The 23,297-nt window shown below is 39.4% G+C and overlaps 1 protein-coding gene, 1 long non-coding RNA gene and 1 pseudogene across 2 annotated transcripts in view; 2 read left to right on the top strand and 1 right to left on the bottom strand.

Annotated features, from left to right (window-relative positions):
- LOC148124208 (uncharacterized) overlaps positions 1-23,297 on the bottom strand; it is a 465,649-nt gene that overhangs the window by 12,335 nt on the left and 430,017 nt on the right. The gene's annotated exons all lie outside the window — the stretch shown is intronic.
- On the top strand, positions 11,556-12,500 carry LOC113448521 (olfactory receptor 14A16-like). Its single transcript, XM_026719239.2, has one exon. The coding sequence runs from the start codon at positions 11,565-11,567 to the stop codon at positions 12,498-12,500; it is 936 nt and encodes a 311-aa protein (XP_026575024.1). The 5' UTR covers positions 11,556-11,564.
- On the top strand, positions 16,323-17,249 carry LOC113448522 (olfactory receptor 14I1-like; annotated as a pseudogene).

Genomic DNA, 23,297 nt, shown 5'->3' on the forward strand with positions numbered 1-23,297 from the left:
CTCAATTATTTAGTTACTAAATCTAAACCCCATCTGTAGCGTTCAATGGACTAACCCGCAGTCTTCACTCTGGTCTGCGCTTCTAGCAGGAATGCAGACCGCTCCTATTGGTTGATACCGTTTGATAGCCAGCTATAAAAGGAGCTGTCAAACGGCATCAGCTGTTGCCACTTGACCCTACGCAACTAGCAAGGCAGAACCATCCCAGTCCTCAGAAAAGGCAAGGTTTTTTTTTATATAATTCAAAAATTTTAAAGGTTACTTGCCTTTAGTTGTAGTGGATGGTGCCCTCCCTAGCCTATTGGGATTAGAGTGGTTCCCTGCCCTTGGCCTCCACGTAACCGGCATCCACTCTGTTTCAAATACTGAAGTGGATACTTTGTTTAAGGACTTCGCTGATGTGTTCAGCGAGGGGCTGGGGTGTTACTCAGGAACCGCAATATCATTTAACTTGGACCCTTAGGCAGTATCAATCCATTTAAAGCCTCGAAGGGTACCATTTGCAATCCACCCCAAATTGGACATTGAGCTGGACAAATTAATCAAACAAGGGTGTTGGAGCCTGTGGACTTTGCAAAATGGGAGACCCCAATAGTTACACCCCTAAAGAAAGACAGTAGCATGAGAATCTGCGCTGATTACATTGAACAGATACTTACAAATCAGCGCCTATCCAGTACCTGTTATACAGCATCTCCTGCATTCTTTTGAACCAGGAACCATTCTCGCCAAATTAGACATGTCATAAGGCCTATCAATAGTTCCCTGTTGATGACACAGTCACAGAATTACAGACTATAGTAACGCACAGGGATGCTTTCAAATGCAGGTGCCTCCAATTTGGCATAAGCGTAGCCCCTGGGATTTTCCAATCCTTAATGGAAAGACTTCTCCAAGGACTCCCAGGTGTAGTTCCCTACTTGGATGACATTTTAATATTAGCCATTGACAAGCCTCAGTTACTGCAAAGAGTCAGAGCAGTCCTCAATCGTTTCAGACAGCATGGCCTTAAGTTAAAAAAAGACAAGTGCACTATTGCCACCAAGCAAGTAGAATTTTTGGGTTATAGAATTGACGCCTCTGGTATATACCCAATTGAGTCCAAAGTAAGGGCTATCCATGAGGCACCCATGCCTACTAACAAGACTGAGCTCCAGGCCTTCTTAGGATTTCTTAACTTTTATGCTGCATTCCTGCCTCACAAAGCTTCCGTTGCAGAGCCTCTACACAGACTTTTGGACAAGCAATCCCCCTGGCGTTGGGGACCTAGGGAAGCCCATGCCTTCCACTGTCAAATCATTACTTACATTCAATGCGGTACTAATACAATTCAATTCACAGTTGCCTTTAGTTCTACCTGCAGATGCTTCTCCTTTTGGCATAGGGGCTGTTTTAAGTCATAGACTGCCAAATGGTTCTAAGGCACCAATTACCACCAAATTGACAAGGAGGCTTTGGCTGCAGTTGCTTCTGTCAAAAAATTCCATGAGTTCCTATATGGGCACTATTTTGAATTGATCATGGATCACAAGCCTCTGTTAGTCCTTTTGTCTGGTGAAAAACAAACCCCTCAGATTTTGTCTCCAAGAATAACCAGGTGGACTTTATTTCTGGCTGCCTATTCCTATACGCTGGTTCATTGTCCTGACAAGAGTCTATGCCATGCTGATGCTCTCAGTCGCTGCCCTCTGCCTGTTCCTGTGGAAGATCCTGCAGCAACTAATGCTGTTTTCCAGATCAACAATCTCAAACTCCCCATCACTGCCCTTGACATCGCTGCCCACTCTTCTAGGGACTAGGTAATCACCCAAGTTCTGGACTGGGTGGGAAGGGGGTGGCCAGCAATTTCTTATGCCCCCGAATTCCTGCTCTTCAAGATTCACCAACAAGAACTATTGTCTTTGCAAGGCTGTTTACTGTGGGGAACGAGGGTAGTTATCCCTTCCAAGTTGCAGGACTCAGTTTTAGAGGTCCTGCATGAAGGCCATCCTGGCATTGTCAGGATGAAGGCTCTGGCTCGCAGTTACATATGGTGGCCAGGCATGGATGCTCAAATCCCTAGTTGGGTGAATGCTTGTCAGCCATGCCAGGCTACCAGGCCTGCTCTACCCACATCTACTCCAGGCAGGTGGGAAGATTCTGGGGCCCCTTGGTCCCGGTTGCATATTGATCTAGCTGGCCCTGTTCATGGGTGAACATTCCTGGTAATGGTGGATTCCTTCTCAAAATGGATAGACCTGACCTTAATGACTCCCAAAACTTCACAAGCTGTTACAAAGGCTCTAACTAGGGTACTCACTACCCATGGCCTCCCTGACGTCATTGTGTCTGATAACGGCCCCCAGTTTAAATCCTATGAGTTTGAGGTTTTCTTAGCCAACCTAGGGATAAGGCACGCCCTTACAGCTCCTTTTCATCCTGCTAGTAATGGCATGGGTGAAAGGGCAGTCAGGTCAGTTAAGGAGGCCCTGGAAAGGTTTGGCCTTATAGACTGGCACTCTAAGCTTTCTAGGTACCTTTTGACCCAACACACAATCCCCTGTGCCACTTCTAACAAGTCTCCAGTGAGCTCCTCATGGGCAGACGCCTGAGAACCACCCTAGACAGGCTCCATCCTCATTATGCCCCAGTCACCCCCCTAGGGTCAGATAGCCAGACAAGGGAGTTTGCTCAACATGACCGGGTCTATGCCCGTAACTACACGGGTCACCATTTATGGGTGTCAGGGCAAATTGTGGCAGTAACAGGTCCTAAGTCTTACAGGGTCCTGCTGCAAGACAGTTGCATCTGGCGCCGGCACATTGACCAACTTAAAAGGTGCTGGAGCGTGGTTACAGATGACCCTTGTTATATGCCAAGTGAAAAAGATCAGCCGACTCATGCAGAGACTTCCCTGAGACACTACAAGTGAGCAAGCCTACCTGGACTGCCGCTGGTCTCTCGCCCAGAGTCGCCCAAAGCCGAGACTCCAGTTCCTTTAACTCCAGAAGCAGCCCAGCAAGCGGAGGACTTCTTTCCTGCATCAGCTCCACCAGAACTGAGACAATCCGGCCGCCTGCCTACCTTAAAGACTCCACATGCTCCATGCGAGGGAAAGGAGTGTAGCGTTCAATGGACTAACCCGCAGTCTTCACTCCGGTCCGTGCTTCTAGCAGGAATGTGGACTGCTCCTATTGGTTGATGCCATTTGACAGCCAGCTATAAAAGGAGCTGTCAAACGGCATCAGCTGTTGCCGCCAGCTGACTGCCCTGTTAGCACAGCAGCTGCGGCAACCCTTTATTCTTTTTTTTTTAAAACACATTTTATTAATTTTCAAAGACAATACACAAACAAACAAAACATAAAACATAAAACATCTTTTCTGAAAGCTGCTTATTGAGTTTTAACAAAACAAATAAAACATCTTATTTGAGTACAGCATAGTTCCAGGTTATCACATTTCCATACAGACACAATTTCGTATGCATATTCATCTTATGTATTCAACTTCATATCTTATTACTCTTTTTCCAACTTCTCACTATTTCTCCCTTTACTTCTCTTAATTTTATTTTATGGTTATCTCAATTTCTTCTTATTCAATTGTATTTCTTTTACCTAGATTTCTATATATTTTTATTCATTGTACTTATACTTTCATCTGTCTTGTTTACAATTTCATGTTCTCTTCCAACATTCTTCCAAAATTTTATTAATTTTCAATAAACAAACATAGACAAACAAAACACAAAACATGAAAACATAAAACTTCCTTTTGGAAAGCGGCTTAGCCCTGGGTTACATCTTTTTGTAGAGACATAAATCAAATTCATGCTCACCTTATATACCATTTCATATCTTATTTAATATTCTATATTTTCTATATGTCTTCTCCCCTCTTTTCACTCTCTTAATTCTATTTTATTTATTTCATTTCAATTTAAATCATTATACTTGTATCAATGGTCCTGCATACACTAGTACAGCTATGTCAGAATTTTGCACCAGGTGGCAAATCACCCACAAATTTGGGATCCCTTATAATAGTCAGGGACAAACCCTGGTGGAGAGAGCCAATTTAATGTTAAAAACAGTGCTAGAACGACATCTGACCAAAGGGAAAAAAACCCTTGGCCTCCCGGCGATGCAAAACACCTTTAATCTCTGTCTTTATACACTTAATTTCCTCAATCTCTCTGGCACCCCTGCTACGATGGCAGCGGAACGACACTTTTCCTTCCCCCATCACCCTGACTCTCCCAAACCACAGGTATACTACCGCCAACTGCCAGACCCTACTTGGAAAGGTCCTGCTGATCTCCTCACCTGGGGTCGTGGCTACACGGCTATCCAGCTTCCAGATCATGTCCTGTGGCTTCCTGGATGGCACATCAGACCATACCACCCCAAGGTAGAAAAATCAACACCTGCAGATATATCAACATGATCTGTTATGTTGCCTTGCTGACCCTCCTTCTTGCTGTGCACGCATCCAAGGTGTCCATTCTGTCTCGAGTAACGTACTTTACACCAGATACTCCACTCCTGCTGACCTGCACCGCATCCTGGGACATTTTTCCCCCTTATCTAAGATGGTCAACACTTCCTCAGCCATGGCTCCACATCCCCAGCAATGCCTCTTTCCAGATCAACACCTTTGAACATCCTCCTCGGACTACACTCCTCATACTTCATCCTACTGCAACCACCTACTACTGCTCTGGTTGATGCCTCTATGATTCCATACGCAACACTTATGATTCCTGGACAGTCCTCAGACCCCGCTCACCTCTTCGTCATTGCAGACAGCTCATGAGTCAGCCTGACATCCATATTCAGAAACCCCCTTTGCTGCATCGGGCTAAAAGGTCGCAAAACCCCACCAAGCCAGATGATTGTACCCCCTGCTTGACCAAAACCACACAAGCAGGCTTCACTCAACTAACTCTTATTTATCATACCCAGCAACCACAAAAGTGCCTTCCTACCGGAAAAACTTGCCAAAATAACGGGACCATGTACCATCTATGTAAAATGAACTCCAAAACTGTTTGTTATGACCCCAAGGCGGCCATTCACCTCAATGTTACCTTGTGGGCCGGACTTCCAAGGGCCTCTGGCAGAGCTGATCCTGAGGGGGAGGGAAAACTTTACTACCTAAATCACACCACTGTGCTAAAGGATGGTACTAACCCAATTGTTTTAATTTTTGATGTTTGCATTGCTTGTTATAAACCAGGGGGATACTCTTGTGGGTCAGCCGATTGGAAAACCAGGTACGCTCACAGTCATAAATATTTGTGTCCTATGCCCATCAATTGGGCCATAGGAAACCCTAATCAATGGATCCCTTGTAGGGGCTCCGTTGAGTGCTCAGGTTGGTCTTGTGTCTGTGATTACACTGGGGGAGGGTACTCAGGCTGCAATCATCTGTCACACTTCAAACAAGTATCAGAGTCTACCACAGACAATAAGGTAGAAATCACTATCTCCAGACAACACCCCGCCATGGATACTTATGGTATAGGGATTGATGGCACAGGATCAGATCCAAACACTTACATTACTATCAAAACAGAAGTAATATATGAGGGTAAGGAAACATAGTTAGGCTGGTCAGTGTACAACAATTTAAGAAAGTTGAATAGAGCCCCTGATACCAGCATTATTGCAAAAAACTTGTTCATGGACATGGCAGGAAAAAATTGCAAAACAACTTGTAATACCCAATTGTTTGTCTGTGGGGGAACCACCACAGGAGAACAGTGGCCATGGCAAGCTTTAGAAGCCTCGCCATCACTGTTCAACAACATGTCTTCTATAGGAAATATAACAGCTAGAACAGCCTCTAACCCCCTTATCTGGACAATCACTACCAACTTAATTGGTAGAAACTGCTTTTCCCAAAATGGGTCCATTCTGGTAGGACATCTCCTTTGTTTAGGCACATGGGATGACTCCTACCAGATTTGGACAGCACCTGACAATGCCACCACCATACCTGCTAAATTCAACACCTCCCTCCTCCCTTATCTCAACGACACTACATCCTCCCAAAACTGAACAGTGTCCAATAACATGTATTGGATTTGTGGTAACCTAGCCTACACATCCCTTCCAGCAGACTGGCAAGTATCATGTATGTTGGGATGGATAAGACCCCCCTTTTTCCTCCTACCAATCTCTATTAAGCAGGAACTAGGCATCCCTGTATATGACACGTTATCTCGCAAAAAAAGGGATGCAGACAATATCTTTGGAGACTTCCCCTGTCAATCAGAATATGCAGGGGATATCTGGAGCTCAGAGAGAATCGTTTGCACCTATAGCATGGCCACTTGGGCCCAGGACGGGTCTTATGGATATAGGACCCCCATATATATGCTTAATAGAATCATTCGTTTACAAGCTGTCTTAGATTTAGCGGGCCAATGGATAGATAAGGCTCTAAACACTCTTGCAACTGCTACAGACAAATTACGTACAGCTGTCTACCAAAATCGCTTGGCTTTGGATTACATATTAGCCAAGGAAGGGGGGGTATGTGGCAGGTTCAATCTCACAAATTGTTGTCTTCAAATTGACAAAATTGGCAAAGTCGTAGCGCAATTAATAACTGAGATGTGACAATTAACCTATAATCCTGATCAAGTATGGCAAGGTATTGACCTCAAGAATATGTTCAGCTCCTGGTTCCCAAAACAGCCAGGATTACAGGCTATAGTAGCTCTCATAGGTATGATTGCTGCTGGATGCGTTATTCTTCCATGTGTATTACCAATTTTTGTTCGCACTATCTCCAATAATCTGTCATTGTTAGTAGAGAAGCGTGCCATTGCACAGGTTAATGCTCTCTGGGAAAAGGAACCTCTGTACAAAGCCATACCCTCGGAAGACCCCGATATGAACATTCGCACGAGCTTTCACATGGGCAAGGATGAGGATCCAGAAGAAACTCCTCTGCATAAAACCAAAACAGAGGAGATGCAGTAATGAATCAGCCTCAAATGGTCTTGGCATATGCCAGACCTCACGTAGGCAATGTCTTCGATACATGCCAGGTCTCATGTAGGCTGAAAGCAGGTATCAGGAACAAAGAAAATCACCCAGGTAAAACAGGTATCAGGAACAAAAGAACAACACCAGAAGCTACTAACTGGACTGCAGGCACTGATTGGTTACTTTGTATCCATTAAACACTGTGATTGGATGCTACAATGTATCCACTAAAACTCTTACTCTTATGTTATGTTGATGAAATGAAACTTTCTCCTTTGTGATGTATCCCCATGTGTATTCAATAAAAGAGCTTCCCCGAGCGTGTGGTGGGGGCAGCTCATCCGAGATAGAACCAGCCTGGTGTCTTTCTTGATGCATTCGATGACTCAGTGAGAAGCCCTCTAAATGCAGAGAAAAGCCGCACTCCTGAGCTCTGTTTTCATTGGCAGAGTGCTCAGGCTGCCACAGGTGTGCCCCCAACACAAGTCATGTCATGCTGACAACACCCACCTTGGCCATGCTCACCTTAGCCTCCAAGATCAAACATAACCCTGATGCAGCCCTCGAGTTTAACACCCTTGAAATACTATGAAGAAAAAATCAAGATATGAGTAAATTAGAGTGGTTTTATTAGCATTCCAATTTACTCATGTCTTGATTCATACCAGTATGTTAATCAGCCTTCTGGCCGATCTTCGTGTACCTTTTTACCTAGTGAGCAGACCATTTTAAATACTACCATATTGATGCTTAGCTGCCCTTAACAGGTTTCACATACATAACATGTTTGTGCAAATAATCATTTTCAATCAAGGTTTTGTTTTGTTTTTTCTCTATCTTATACCACAAACCTTCATTAAGCAGCTCTCACCAGCCATATAATGGTCAATGATAAGAGTCTATGGTTTAGAAATTTCTGGAGGGTACACATATCTGTCACTTGGTAAACACCATGCTTCAGCTTGGAAGGATATATTCAGTTTACAAAAGTGTCAGAAACAAATATCTCAAACTAATTCCCTCACTTCTAAAACTAAAGTTAAATAAAAACATTATTCTGCTTTGGTCTGTTTTAGAGCCCTTCTCAGATTGTACAACTTGGTAAAAGCTTAAGAATAGGTTCTTAATGGAGAACAATAGAGGAAAAGGCTGAGATGAACATTCTTTTGCTGAAAGGCAACTTCCAGAATAAATGGTTCTGTAGAAAATGTTGCACTGCATGCTGTGGGCCAGCCAAGCAGCTGTTGAGAATTTGTCCATGTTGATTGGTTCTAATACAGACTTCAGGAAATCTCTGGTGGAGGAAGCAAATATTGGAAGACATAAAATCTGCTCATCATGATAATTTTCTATTTTCTAGAAATCCAATCAGTTTAGGAAAGGTAACATATTTTGCAAAGCCATTTATTTCAGTTTAGGAAAACATAAGCCCCTTAATAAAGTTTTGTGGGGTAAACCAGAGAAGAAACAAAACCAGTTGTGCTACTTCTACTTTATTTTATCTATTTATTCATTAAATCTGCCACTTATCTCGCTATAAAAGTGCAATCTCCCTGCTTCTCCTTCATAGCCCAAGAAACTAGGGAGGGGCCCTTCTGAGCATCTTGCCCCACCCACTCTCCAAACTGCAGATAGTAGACCCTGATATCTCTTATTTAACCATTCCGTTGGCTGTGTCTCTTTGTTCAGTCTCCCAAGGTTTTTCCTATATGCAGTTACTGAGCATTACATCACACCGGTCCCCCCATTGATATTGATGTTTAGCTTCCAAATGTTGAAAATTACCCAATTAAAGAGCCTTAATTTATATAAGTAAATTTATGTAAGTCACACAACCCACAACTTAGATGACATCACCAAAGTTCATGATATCATAAGCAACTCAAATACAACAAACATCTCTCCTGGAGATATCATTAAAATAACCAGAGATGGCCCTGGGTACAAATACAATGATGGCTCTGTGGCCCCAAGATTTTGTAGAGCTGTTTGCAAAAATGAGTCCATCAAACATATATTCATTCCTACAATAAATGCCATTGCAAAATCCAATCCCACCTATAAAAAACTTCACTCAAGACCAGACTTATCCATACTGCAAAGAATCCACTCCCATGAACTCTGTGCAGAACTCAAAAACTGACGAGACAATGAAGAAAAGGACCTGTACATTGACTACCATGCTGATGGCATCAAAAGAAAGTCACACAACCCACAACTCTGCATCCAACCCCACCCCATCCAATCCAACATTACTCAAAACTAGGCACGCATGCCCCAAACTACCTCTATTCCAACCACAACTGGCCTTAAATGAAAGCTACTCAATGCAAGAAACCTTGTAAATAAAACACCTGAATTTCTCCTCTTACTAAATATGGCTAAATTCGACATTATATTTGTCTGTGAAACATGACTCAACACATCTCTCCCTGACTCCATTACTATGCCTCCGATCTAAGTATAGTATATAAAATCATACATTGTAATGTCCTACCTGTCAATGAATACTTCAGCTTCAACCATAACAACACAAGAGCACACAATAGATACAAACTCAAGGTTAACCGCACCAAACTTGATTGCAGGAAATACGCCTCCAGCAACAGAATGGTCAATGTCTGGAAAACTGATTCTGTGGTTTCTTCCCCAAATCCCAAAAACTTTAACCGTAGACTGTCTACTATTGACCTCACCCCTTTCCTAAGAGGTCTGTAGGGGGTGTGCATAAGTGCACCAACATGTCTACTGTCCCTGTCCTATTGTTTCTTTTTATTTTTCTTATATTTGTCCATTTTATGTACTCATAACTATGTCTATACTTATACCTGTAATCTTATAATTGCTTGAATGAATGAATGAATAAATAAATAAATAAATCTCACGCTATTGTTAATGTCTACACTATGGTTGTTTGTGAAGAAACAATAATTCAAAAATTATAATATTCAGAAATAGAGACAATTCCATTAATAACAAAGCAACACAAATTAGAAGAAAAAAAACCCTAGATAATAATTTGGGAATCTTCTTCCATTGGAACAACTATAACATATATTTTTAAAAATCAACCTACATTTACATTTTTGGGGTAAATCAAAACTGACATCAGTGTACGTTTATCCAGAAGCTTTAAAGAAATCAATTACTACTATTACACAACTTGCACTATTTCCTCTGCTTGAATTTATTTCTTCTCACTTCTATTTCTAGTAAATCCAAGCCTGCTAATAGCATTTCTTAGCTGAAAAACACGATTCATCTCTATCCTAATCCTCAACTTTTTCCTCCCCTGGATTCAGACTTATTCAGAAAAACCGAACAATTTAAAATAATATAAAATAAAACCTCTGTTAACCTTTGGTAGATGGGCAGTTAAGAAATATGAAACAAGTCCTAAAGAATGTTGAGCTGGTTTCAATGGATCTGAAATTAGAATTGATCCATCCAAAATGTATTATTAATTTATTACATTTTTCTAATCCACTAAAGAATGCTTTTCAAAAGATGGACATCAGATTCCTTTTTCTTAGAAATAAAAAAAAGAGAGAGAAAGAAAAAAAGAGAGAGAGGGTTCACTGAAGGATTCTCAGATTAAGAACTGCTTAGTGTTTAATTTAAAAAACTTCAAACTTCAAAGCCATCTTCAAAGTGCAATTTTATGATGCAACTCAAACACTTTAGGGAATAGACCTGATTCCTGCTGGTTTTTGAAATATAAAATATATACAAAAAAAACCCAGGCACATAAACATCTCATCTTCTAGAAGTGTTGACTGCAGGCAGAGGTGAGCAATTTTATACATGATAACTGGGACAGATTTAAAGTTTTAAATTTTTCTAACAAGAATGGAGGAAATCGTATGACTGAAGAGTAGTAATCTCTAATGTAGCGATTTGAAAACAGAGAATATATGTCAAATCCTTTTACAAGTCTGAAAATGATTGTTGCTAAGTTACTTTTTCATTTAATGAAAGGATTTAGGTAGAAAAAGAAAGAAATTTAGATATGTGGAAAACCTCAGAAGTATGGAAAATGCACGTGTGAAAGAATGCACAACTTAGAACTTGTTAAATTTTACACACATACACACATCTAAACATACATGTAAGCACACAGAACATGTATTTCTAGTAAGGTTTTCTGCATTGTTGAATAGAGAAATGAGAAGATGGATGCAGTACAGATGAACAAAGGGACCCATAAACCACTCAAATTTAAAAACAACAGTCAAAGCTTTTTAGTTCAGCATATGAACTGATTATTTGAAATTCATTTCATAAGAAAAGGGTTTTTTTCAAAAAGGGAGAGAGATAACCCAGTGATGTAGGATTCTAAAGATGATGCTTGGATTTGATGTACCTGTGGAAGAACACCTAAAAAAGGAAAATAGTTAAATGTAAACATATTGCAAACTTTACTTGTGTAGATTGAGTAACAAATTGTTACAAAATAATATGTATGATTAATATTTGCATGAAGATATTACTGCAAACTATTAATTTATTAGTAACATTGTTCTTAAACGTTATGCTGCAATAACTATTTTAACCCATTCTTTACAGATATACTGAAATAAGTATAATGGACAACAAATCCATAATGACAGATTTCCTCCTAATGGGATTTTCAGATGACCATGATATGCAACTTTTCTATTTTTTGATGTTTCTCTTTGTATATTTAACAGCAATAGTGGGGAATTTTCTCATCATCTCAGCTGTGGTCCTCAATCAACATCTTCATACACCCATGTACTTCTTTTTGGTCAATCTATCATTTGTAGATATCTGCTACATATCTACCACAGTTCCCAAAGCAATAGCTATTTCAGTTACAAACAACAGAATGATTCCTTATGCAGGATGTGTTGCACAGGTCTTTTTAGTTATTACATTTGTTGGTGCAGAGATTTTCTTACTTACTATCATGGCTTATGACCGATATGTTGCCATCTGCCATCCTTTGGAGTACAGATTGATTATGAACTGTAATGCCTGCATCCAAATGGCAGCTAGTGCATGGATATCCACTCTGATTCATGCAGTGTTAGAAACCAGTTTGACTTTCAGGTGGAACTTTTGTGGATTCAAAAAGATTGGGCAGTTTTTCTGTAACATGCCTCAGTTACAAAAGATAGCTTGTACTGATTCAAAAGGTCACCAAATTCTAATTTTTCTGATTGGGCTCAGTGTGAATTCATTTTGCTTTGCATTCATCTTGACATCTTATTGTTATATTTTCTCTTCTGTGTTGAAAATTCCATCAGTTCAAGGAAGACACAAAGCTTTTTCAACTTGCATTCCCCATCTCACTGTTTTTGCCTTGTTTATTATCACAGCTGTTTTCTCATTCTTGAGACCAAAGTCACTTTCCTCCCCCAAGGTGGACTTAATTTCTGGAGTTTTATATACAATTTTGCCACCTGTACTTAATCCCATAATTTATAGTTTGAGGAATAAGGATATTCAAAGAACTGTGTTGAAAATATCACAGAAATTAAAAGAATTTATGGGTTGAATGTGAACATTCTTATAATGACATGAAAATAACCCCTAATTAAGTAGCTGAGTGGAGACTCAGATTTATAGGAGAGATTGGTCCAGAAGATGGCCCATGGCAAATTCAATGATGGTGCTATCAATATTTTACAATAAATAAATAAATAAATAAATAAATAAATAAATAAATAAAGCTCTGCTTTCTTTCTATTTGCAATAGTGAAGTATACATGGCTAAAATAATAAAGATTTTGCAATGGTTGGACAGCACAGCCATTCTATTTCTGTTTGCAAGTCTTTGTATTTTGTTATCTTCTCCAATTCTGTCTCTCTGTTCAGCAGCCTCCAGTACTGCCACATCCACTATCCAGACATTTTGCCTTTCTTATCAACAAGTATTATTGTAATCATTATTATTGCTATCACCATCTCCTTCTTATCTTGATTTGCAATAGACATATTGAGGTTTATTTGAGTAGGATTGGAGAGTACTTTGTTGGGAAAGCTGGGATGGAGAAGCCTCCATAGTATAAAGCTGATGAATAGAATTTTTTTAAAAAAAATACCTTACTAATATTTGCTAGAAATAATACTAGACAAATCCCAATGTGGCCGAATCAATTATCTTAATAAAGATAATCAGTATTTAGAAGTTAAATCAATAAGCAAGCAACTCTGAGTATGTATATACAAACCCACAATACATTATCATGGAAGTGATAGACAGAAGGATCATTTTGTAGGCATCATGTTTCTATATAGCAATGCTAAAGAAATAAAGATGAAGGAGACAATGTTCCTTTCAAAGTCTGTTGGCATTATCAGCTACATTTGGTAGAGGAGCATAAGACAGACTATATCAACACAGACATTTGCTATGCAGAAGTCTAGACCATTGCTAGTTCTGTTCAAATTGCCTCCATTGACATGCAAATTAGACACCAGAATATGTCTAATTAATAAACCCATCCACATCCCACATGAATGGTATCAGCCAGGTAATATTCTCATTGGTGGAACTGGTTCTCAAATAATTTATATTTCGCCTCCAGAGATTTCCTATTAGGAACATTCTTCTCTTGATGAGATTGCCATTCAGGTGTAAGTAAGTTATGACATAGAATGTCTATCTCCATCTCTCTCTCTCTCCCCCCACCCATATATTCACATTCATACATGATTCTGTTTCTTTGTGAAATGTGTGTGTGTACAAATAATGTTCAAATAGATTTGTGTAAGAATATGGCATCCGATTAATCAAATAAAGACCGACTTTAAAAAAATGAACCTGCAAGTATCATGCTTCCAATTTAAACAGTAAGAAGATAACAATGATCTTTGTAGAAACTCATTATTTATGAGACACATATTCCAGCTGTCTCCAATGAGTTTCCCTGCAGCTCAACCCCTGTTCTTGAGGAATATCTTTAATATTCCTTCATTTCTTACAATAATATTATTATGATGTTGGGTGGAGGGTAGATAGGAAGGAAGAAGTAAGTAAGTTTATATTTTATATCTTAGAGGCAAGTTTTGGCTTGAATGAGAAACTTTGTTCAAATTCACAATTTTGGGGGGGTATGAATAGTTGGATATTTATGAATATTTTGGGGTCAATGATCAGAATATTATTCCTCTCTTTGTGTGTGTGTGTGTGTGTGTGTGCATGTGCGTGTTTTGCGATATCTTAGGAGAAAACAAAATAATTAAAATAATGAACATTAACTTCTCTATCCAGAATTGCAAAATGATACAGTATAACTGTAAGGGGTTAGTCAGACTAATATTTAGACTATATAGGGCAGAATTTTCCATAGATGCACAATTCTTAAATTACTCTTTCCACTGTTTATTGCAAGTTCAAATCTTCTGGACTTTGTCTGTTCAGTCTATATTTGATTAGTTTCTTGCCACAAGGAAGAGTGATATAATGCCACCTTCATTTTATTGTATGGTACCTAATGATGTTCACCAATATCTTGGGATTATTCAATTATTACAATATTTTGGATGGACCTGGGTTGAACTTTTTGCTGTAGATGATGATAGTGGAGAATATTTGTGAGAGATGATAGAACAATTATTTTACCAAAACAGTATATGCTTAGCCTTTACAAAGAGAATACCAAACAAGCCTCTTGGCATACAGAAGATCAAATGAACAACTAGTAAAGAGAACAAATGGAAAAAACTAACAATGCTTGATATGTATCCTTTATGACCATTCATTTTTTTATTCATACAACCAATGGAAATAAAACCAATATGTACATATAACAATACATACAACAAAGAAAGTCTGTAATGCATAATAAATATGTTTATTGACACCAATTTCTATGTAATGTGCGTGCCTGTATTGTTATTTTACTATCTTGAGATACTTATATATTCCACTCTTTTGCAAGCTCATTTAAAGTTTTAATAAACAAAGAGACAAAATCATAATAAATAAGAACAAAAACCACTCTACTTCTGACTCTAGTTTCTTAGGAAAAATCTTGCTAGAAATACCCTCAAAATATCAAAAAATACCCTCAAAAATTGTGATAATTGCACACATAAATTTTGCCAGATATTTATATCAATGTGTTTTGGAAAACAAAAATAATTTATCATGACTATTTTGTTTTGTATAGGTTGTTAAGTAAATGACTGCATCTTTTAAAATTTATGTCTGATGTTATAAATAAAGCAAGATATTCATGCAAGGCTTTAATGAGATTCTGAAAAGAATGGTGCTTTTAATTTACAAAACCATTGTATTCATAGTTAATTTGCACTATGTTCAATGGGATGTATTCTCATGTAGTGTGGAAAAACTTACTATCCTTTTACATCTGATAATTTTGTTGACAAATAACTTAGGATATAGTTTACAAAAGGAAGTATGTATGGAACAAATCAGCAGAAAATTTGCTATCATTACTTTTTTCCCATTTTAGCTAGGATTTTTTTTTTCACCATAGGCATGGGACTTTGATATTTTTCATTATAAAATTTTCAGTAGACTTTGCCAATATTTAATTTTATAATTCTTTTCAGCAGGAAAAACTGTTTAAACAGTTTGGGATATTTCTAGTAATTTATTTCTTGAAGAATGGAGGCATGAGATGATGAGATTCATGCTTGATAAATTGATGGGAGAGAGAGAGAGAGAGAGAGAGAGAGAGAGAGAGAGAGAGAGAGAGAGAGAATGGTCTTTTAATCTATTATTAGTCTCATATAGGAAATTGGAGTTACATGTGGTTATATATTGCAATTGAAATTATACCTATTTACCCATGTATCTAAATATTGAATGCAACAATTCTACATGGTGATGTCATGACACTTATGCTTATATCACTGTAAACTTAGGAGTATCGGCATGTATGCCAGTTTGAAGAATGCAGATAAATATCATCCTCAACAGAATATTGATGCTGAAAGTAAATTCACCTTTTAATAGTGGAACAACATCTGGAATGGGCAAGAGAACTAAAAGTTAAAATAGACCAATATGTATTGATGTTCAAAGATTCCCAAATGTCAAAAAATGTATAAATAAATCTGTATAATAATAGTATTGGCCCCAGATGTGTATCTTGTATTAAGTGACTATTTTTCACCAACTGTTTCCAAAAGAGTTGAAGCAAATATGATGAGATTACAATTTAATTCAAGAGAGTTGATTGTAAAATAATGTATCATTTATTAATCTCAGAGAATATTTCAACAGGGTTCTCAGATGATGATATTGTTAATTCTAGAAAAAGGTATTTTTCTCTAAATGTATATCCTTTCCTGTAAGAAATTTTTGACCATTCTGTAATCTATTCTTTGCCGAATATTGAGTGAAATGGGCAACCAATCCATTGTGACAGAATTTCTTTTAATGGGATTCACAGATGACCGTGAAACACAGATTTTGCATTTAGTTATGTTTCTGATTGTTTATTTAACAGCTGTATTGGGAAATCTTCTGATTATCATGGCTGTCACCCTAGACCATTATCTTCACAATCCCATGTATTTCTTTTTGGTTCACCTGTCATTTTTAGATCTCTGCTTTATTTCTACTACAGTTCCTAAATCCATAGCCATTTCAACTACAAAAAAACAGAATAGTAACATTTGCTGGATGTTATTTTAGTTGTTACTTATACTAGTGGTGAACTTTTTTTGCTCACTGCCATGGCCTATGACCCTTTTATAGCCATCTGCCACCCTCTGCAATATAGTATGATCATGAACTGGAATGCCTGCATTCAAATGACATCTGCTGCCTGGATAAGCTGCCTGTTTCACACAGTATTAGAAATCAGTCTAACTTTCAGAGTGGACTTTTGTGGATCCAATAAAATTAGACAATTTTTTCTGTGACATCTCTCTGTTGCAAAAAATATCTTGCACTGATTCAAATATTCACACATTTCTCATTCTCATTCTTGGGTTCATTATAGTCATATTTTGCATTGGAGTCCTGTTTGCTTCTTATGGATATATATTTTCAACAGTGCTGAAGTTAACATCAGTTAACATGCAAGAATCAAAACTTTCTCAACCTGCAGTCCTCATCTGACTGTGTTTTCCTTATTTGTTATCAGTGCTGTATTTTCATATATGATCCCAAAAAAACCTTTCTACTCCAACTGTGGATGTAATTGCTGCATGCCGGTACACAGTTTAACCACCAGTTCTAAATCCCATCATTTACAGTTTAAGGAATAAGGATATACAAAAATCTGTGTGGAAAATATTCACCAGATTAAAACATCTCCAATAATGATTGCAAACATCTTACAGGAGTTGTGCAAGGAACTTATAATTGTATAAGAAAATAGAGGCCAATTTGATACTGTATGGAGACTAGAGATTTGAAATGGTTGTATTTGTTGATAGACTGTTTTTCCAGAGTCATTGTGTAGAATATTGGCCAGTTCCTCTGTCTACTTTCTTACTCCCCTCATTCACACCCTACTTTCTCTCTTTACCTTTTTAGAATTGGAAATTAAAAATTAAAGCAGTTTGAATTTCAAATTCAGCTTGGCTGGTCCATTAATTTTAAACAATTTTTGTCTGATATTCTTTGCTCGCAAAAGACAGCTTTGGTGTAATTCTAAAGTTCATCAAATTATCTTGTTTTGAAGCTGAGTGAAGGGAAAGATACAAAAAACTAGCTGAGTTCTTTAAAACTAAAAATCTGATATGTATGTGATGAGAAACTATTAGGCTTAAATCCCATTCTCACCAAATTACAGATAAATTACATCTATAAAACTTTTTATTAGGTTTATAACTTTAATTTTTACTACCTCTGTTTCCCCCAAGATAAGACCCAGTCTTATTTTCTTTTGGGCCCCAAAATGAGCACCTGGGGGGGGAATGTCTTATTTGTTTTCATCACAAGCTCTCCCCCATGCACAGAGGAGGTGGTGACCACATAGAGGCTGACTGCAGCAGGAGGTAGAGGAAGGCAGGCACCCAAATGGCATCAGCCTGAGCACCTCAGATCAGCTGCAGGCTGCCATGGGGAGCATTCTGGAGCCACCACCATGAGGTGAGGTGAGAGAGAAAGAGAACAATCTGATCAAATGTGTGTGTGAGAGAGAGAGGGAGAGGGAGAGGGAGAGGGAAGGAAGGAGGGAGAGAGGGAGGGAGGGAGAGAGAGAGAGAGAGAGAGAGAGAGAGAGAGAGAGAGAGAGAGAGAGAGAGATGGAAACTTATTTCATTGCCCTGCATGCAGCGATGGAAATGGAGCTGGGAAGCAGGTTAGTGAAGGGATGTGGTTGCCCTGGGGTATGGGTTAGCATTTGGCATGGTGGCTTGGCTGAAGGGCCCTCAGTTAAGCCAGTGTGGGTTTTGGGGACAGCTCTTCACCCCACTTCACTTCATCTGCACCGCTACTCCACTGCCTTCCTTTGTGGCTGCCAGTCCTCTTTGGCTACCAGCTCACTTCTTGTCCTTGCTAACTGTCGTAATGGAGCAGGAGGCTGACCAAAGCATTGGTGCAATGGCCACTAAGTGAGGTGTGGGGGTGGAGGCTTCCTATGTCCCATACCAGCTTACCTGAGAGCCTCACAGTCAAGCCATCAACATCATGACAACTGCCTCATCTTGCACCAGCTCCAGCAGCCCCATCTAGCACCCCATAGGGCCAGTACATTGCTCAGCCCTCTGCTTTATTGCAGAGAGTGAGCAAGGAGAAGATGTGGGCTGGCATCCATGCAGGGTCTTGGATGGGGCTTCTGGAGTATATTGTCAGTATATTGATGGACTGGCTTCAAGGTTCTCAGGTAAGCTGGTTCAGGGTGCATGGGGCACCCCCATGCCCTCCATCTCATTTCATCATCTACCCACCATCTCCTCATTTCATCGTTCACTGCCCAACCAACTAATTTCATCCTCCACCCCCCACTGCCTCATTTCATCTTCTACCCTCCCATTGCCTTGTTTTGTCCTCCAGTCCCATCACCGTTTTTTATCCTCCACCCTCCCACCACCTCATGACCACTGCAGATGCCTCCCATGCTCTAACATCTGTTGTGTTGCTGTCTAACTTCTGTGCTCTTGCAGCTTTTTGCATTCAGATGCCATGAGGCTCATCGCACCAGTGCCACTGCTCCTTACAAGAGGCTACATGGTGTGTTGTGCCATTACATGCACAAGCAGTGGCAGCAGAACAATTAGCCTTGTGGCATTCTGCCATGACCAGTAGCACTGATGCAATGTGCCACATGGCATCCAACTGCAAATGGCTGCAAATGGCTGCAGTAGAAGTTGGGCAGTGGCCTGGCAGGTGTTGGGACATGGAAGGCATGGCTGTAGCAGTCTTAAGGTAAGTGGGTGCAGGGCATAAGGGGCAGCTCTATACCCACTGTCACCCTAGTTTGATTTTTATGCCTGCCCTTGCCCCATCTTATACAAGCAGATGGTGGATGGGGCTTAACTAGAGCTTATTTTGGGCTTATGACTTATTTTAGGTGCAGTTGTGAAAATCGGGCTAAGAGTTGTTTTGGGGGTAGTTTGTATTTCTGGGGAAACACAATATTTACAATTTGATTTAGTCTGTTAATCTCATTAACTGATTCAGCTAGAAAAATTAACCCTGATAAATTGTACTTTATTTGGCTGAAATATTTTAGTTTCAGTGCACATCTACATTCAGGTGCACAATTTTTCCATTTTTTTTTTTGATCCACTAAATTTGTATCCCTGATTTGATAGTCATTTGAGGCAGAAGTTATGAAGTTAAAAGTTCAACGATCAGCAAAAGAAATATACTAATATTATGCAAGTAAGAAGCACATTTTCAGCCCAAAATGGAAACAGTTTCAATTTTCCTAATGGAAAGTAGAAATAGCATACATATCTCAAGAGGAATAAAGCAAATAATTTAGTTGTTCTTTCAATTTCTATTTTTTAATGTGTATTTAATATCTTGCTCTGGGATTTTGTTGAAACACATATAGAACTCTAGAGAATAGTTCTTTAAACTCCAAACTTGTCAACTTACAAATACAAATCAGTATGTTCTACCAATTCACAGTTCTATTACCTGTCTGCTCTGCAAAGTGGTCTGTGATATTATTGCACTACTTTATTTTTTAAGGGTGCATAATTATTTTGACTTAAGTTTTTTCAGCACTAGGAAGAAAAGCATGCTGTAGCATAGTCCAGGTGCACAATTTCTCATTACTATGAGGTTTTGTACATGTTGAGCTCCCTATTTGTCACAATGCTTCCTAATATTTTGACTTTTGAAGATTCTCACAGTTTCACTAGGACTCATGTTCTAAATAAACTTGCAGTTAACCAGCCAGATACTGAAAGTATGAAAAGCATAGGCTAATAATAAATAAATATTGAAATAATATTCTAATATAACTTACAATATTTAGAAATTAAAAATTATTCATTTATTCATTTATTCATTTGGTTGGTTGTTTGGTTGGTTGGTTGGTTGGTTGTTTGGTTGTCCCTCATCAAATGTCTCTGGGAGTTACAAGTTAAAAACATTAACAAATATTTAATAAGGAAAACATATAAACACACATTAGTTAATAATCATGACAGATAATATTCTGATAAAGAAATATTGAATATGCATTTGTATACATAGAAGCCATTAAATCTGAGTGGAACAGCTGCTTTGCCTCACAAAGTACCCCTTTTAAGTTTTCTTAAACCTTTTTTTTGCATATAACTTTTGGTGCCTTTTAACTAATACAGAAAATAGATCTTTCTGGATCACCATGGTCTGGAAGGAAAAATTGAATATTCTAGGTTATGCATGAAATGGCAAGTTTTGAGCATATTTAGATTTCACAGAATAGATGTCTTTGTAAGAGAATGCACTTGAAATCAGCATATTCACAATGCTGCATATTTACAATGTCAGGTGCAAAAAATTGGGAGCAAGGGCTAGATTCAAAATGAATGCAAGTTTACTTCATTAGATCTCTTCTGGGCATGATTCCAAATTGATGAAGCACTTAATCCTTTGTCATCTCCTTCATATACCACTACAATGAGCTGCAATCTATGAGCTAATCCATAGAACAAAATTCTTTGGAATGATAAACAAAAGTATTACTTCTTGTCCCACTTAGTTCTAACTTATTTTTATAAGTGTTTATTGGGGGTGGGGGGTTAGAAGAGGATGCTTCCACATGCTAAACGTACTTTTTCTAAAGTGTTAAAATTTTGTTCTGTTCAATCTATTTCTTTAGGAGAGTCTATGTATTGGTGTATGAACAAAGATAAATAGAATAAAATAAATGATTTAAAAAACTGTGATATAGCCTATGACTCTTGTATCTATACTGATAGTGGTATGTTGACAGATATGTACAATAATGTCAAGACAATGAAATGAGAGAGAAGTTAAAATTTGGTTGATAAGTCTGTTTGGATCAATGTACATTTAGTATATGTTACTAAATACTTTTGGATGACATGATAAAATAGATTCATGGAATAATTAAAAATGCACTATGTTGTATGCACTGAAGCATTATGGATATAAAACTCACTGGCAAACATATTTATTTATTTATTTTATTTATTTGTCAATTGTTTACGAGATAATAAGTAAAAGTGTATACATAATTATGGATACATGAAATGAGTACATATAAGAAAAATGAAAGAAAAATAAAAGAAACAATAGGACAGGGACGGTAGGCACGTTGGTGCGCTTATGCACGCCCCCTACAGACCTCTTAGGAAAGGGGTGAGGTCAATAGTAGACAGTCTAAGGTTAAAGTTTTTGGGGTTTGGGAAGAAACTACAGAGTCGGGTAGAGTATTCCAGACATTGACCACTCTGTTGCTGAAGTCGTATTTCCTGCAATCAAGCTTGGTGCGGTTAACCTTGAGTTTGTATTGGTATATTGTATTAGATTGGTTATATTTTCAGAGGAGGTTTCTTTTTTGTTTATCAAATTTATAAAGTTACCTAACTTAAAAGAATTGGGAGTTCATGATTCCTGGTTTGGGCTTTTACAGCAAACTGGAATTATACTGTTGAATGGTGATTTAAAAAGTAAACAGCATTTTTTTTTAGGACTGCTGGTTATATGCCAGCTTCCATAGTGGAGAACAGCATTTTAATGGTAATGGATAGAAGACCTCTAAGACTAGTACCTAAATATTTAACTCTCTGTCTATGTAGTGCTGAAGCAAAGAGTAGATGGACCTAGTGGTGATATTAAGCTGGTTCACACTGGTTTAGGCAAACTGATAGCAAGAATTTGGCATGGGTTGACAAACCTGTAGTAACTTCTGGCTGGCTATGCCCCCTGGTTGCTCGGTCACCAGTGCTCCCTTGCCCTGCCTACCTGATGCTCACTCACCCCCACCCACCTGAAGCTCGACTGCCTGCCTGACGCTCGCCCCGCCTAGTCACTCCTCCCCTATGCAGCACACTAGGTCCTCATAGCTTGCCTTTAAACTATCTTCCCATGTGGTGCCTGTGCCCCAACTGAGCAGCCCTGATCTGACTGCTCATAGGTAAGTCTGCGAGTTGTGCTAGGGCCCCCTCCACCATTCCTGGGACCTTGCCTCACCTTGCTCACCCATGCCGCCGCCCCCGCCATTCCTGGGAACTTGCCTGACCTCCCTCACTGTTCCTGGGATCTTGCCTTGCCTCCCTCACTCTTGCCAGACCCCCCCACCATTCTTAGGATCTTGCCACATTTCCCTCACCATTCTTGGGATTTTACCTGGCCTCCCACACCCTTGCCTCACCTCCCTCGTCATTCTTGGGACCTTGCCTGGCTTCACTTGGCCTTGCCTCAGCTTCCTCACCTTTTCTGGGACATTGCCTCATCTTCCTCACCCTTGCTGGACCCCTTGCCATTCCCAGGACCTTTCCTCACCTCCTTCACCTTTCCCAGGATCTTGCCTTGCCTCCCTCACCCTTGTTGACCCCCTCTGCCATTCCCAGGATCTTGCCTAGCCTCCCCCACTCTTCCCTGGACCTTGCCTCACCTCCCTCACCCTTGCTGGCCCCCCACCATTCCTGGGACATTGCCTCACTTCCCTTGCCATTCCTGGAACCTTCCCTTGCCTCTCTCACCATTCCTGGACTTTGCCTCACTTCCCTCACCCCTTGCCAGCCCCCCTGACATTCCTGGGACATTGCATCACCTCCCTCACTGTTCCCAGAACATTTCCTTGTCTCCCTCACCATTCTCGGGACCTTGCCTCACCTCCCTCAGCATTCCTGGGATCTTTCCTGGCCTCACTCACGTTGCTGGGCCTCCCTCACTGTTCTTGGGACCTTATCTGGCCTCCCTCACCCTTGCCTCACCTCCCTTGCCATACCCAGG

The sequence above is a fragment of the Pseudonaja textilis genome, chromosome Z (genome assembly GCF_049901715.1).
Source record: "Pseudonaja textilis isolate UNSWEBS1 chromosome Z, rPseTex1.2, whole genome shotgun sequence".
Classification (NCBI taxonomy): Eukaryota; Metazoa; Chordata; class Lepidosauria; order Squamata; family Elapidae; genus Pseudonaja; species Pseudonaja textilis.

Coding starts and splice junctions, on each gene's coding strand:
- LOC113448521 (XM_026719239.2), top strand. CDS start 11,565: ATGGACAACAAATCCATAATGACAGATTTCCTCCTAATGGGATTTTCA.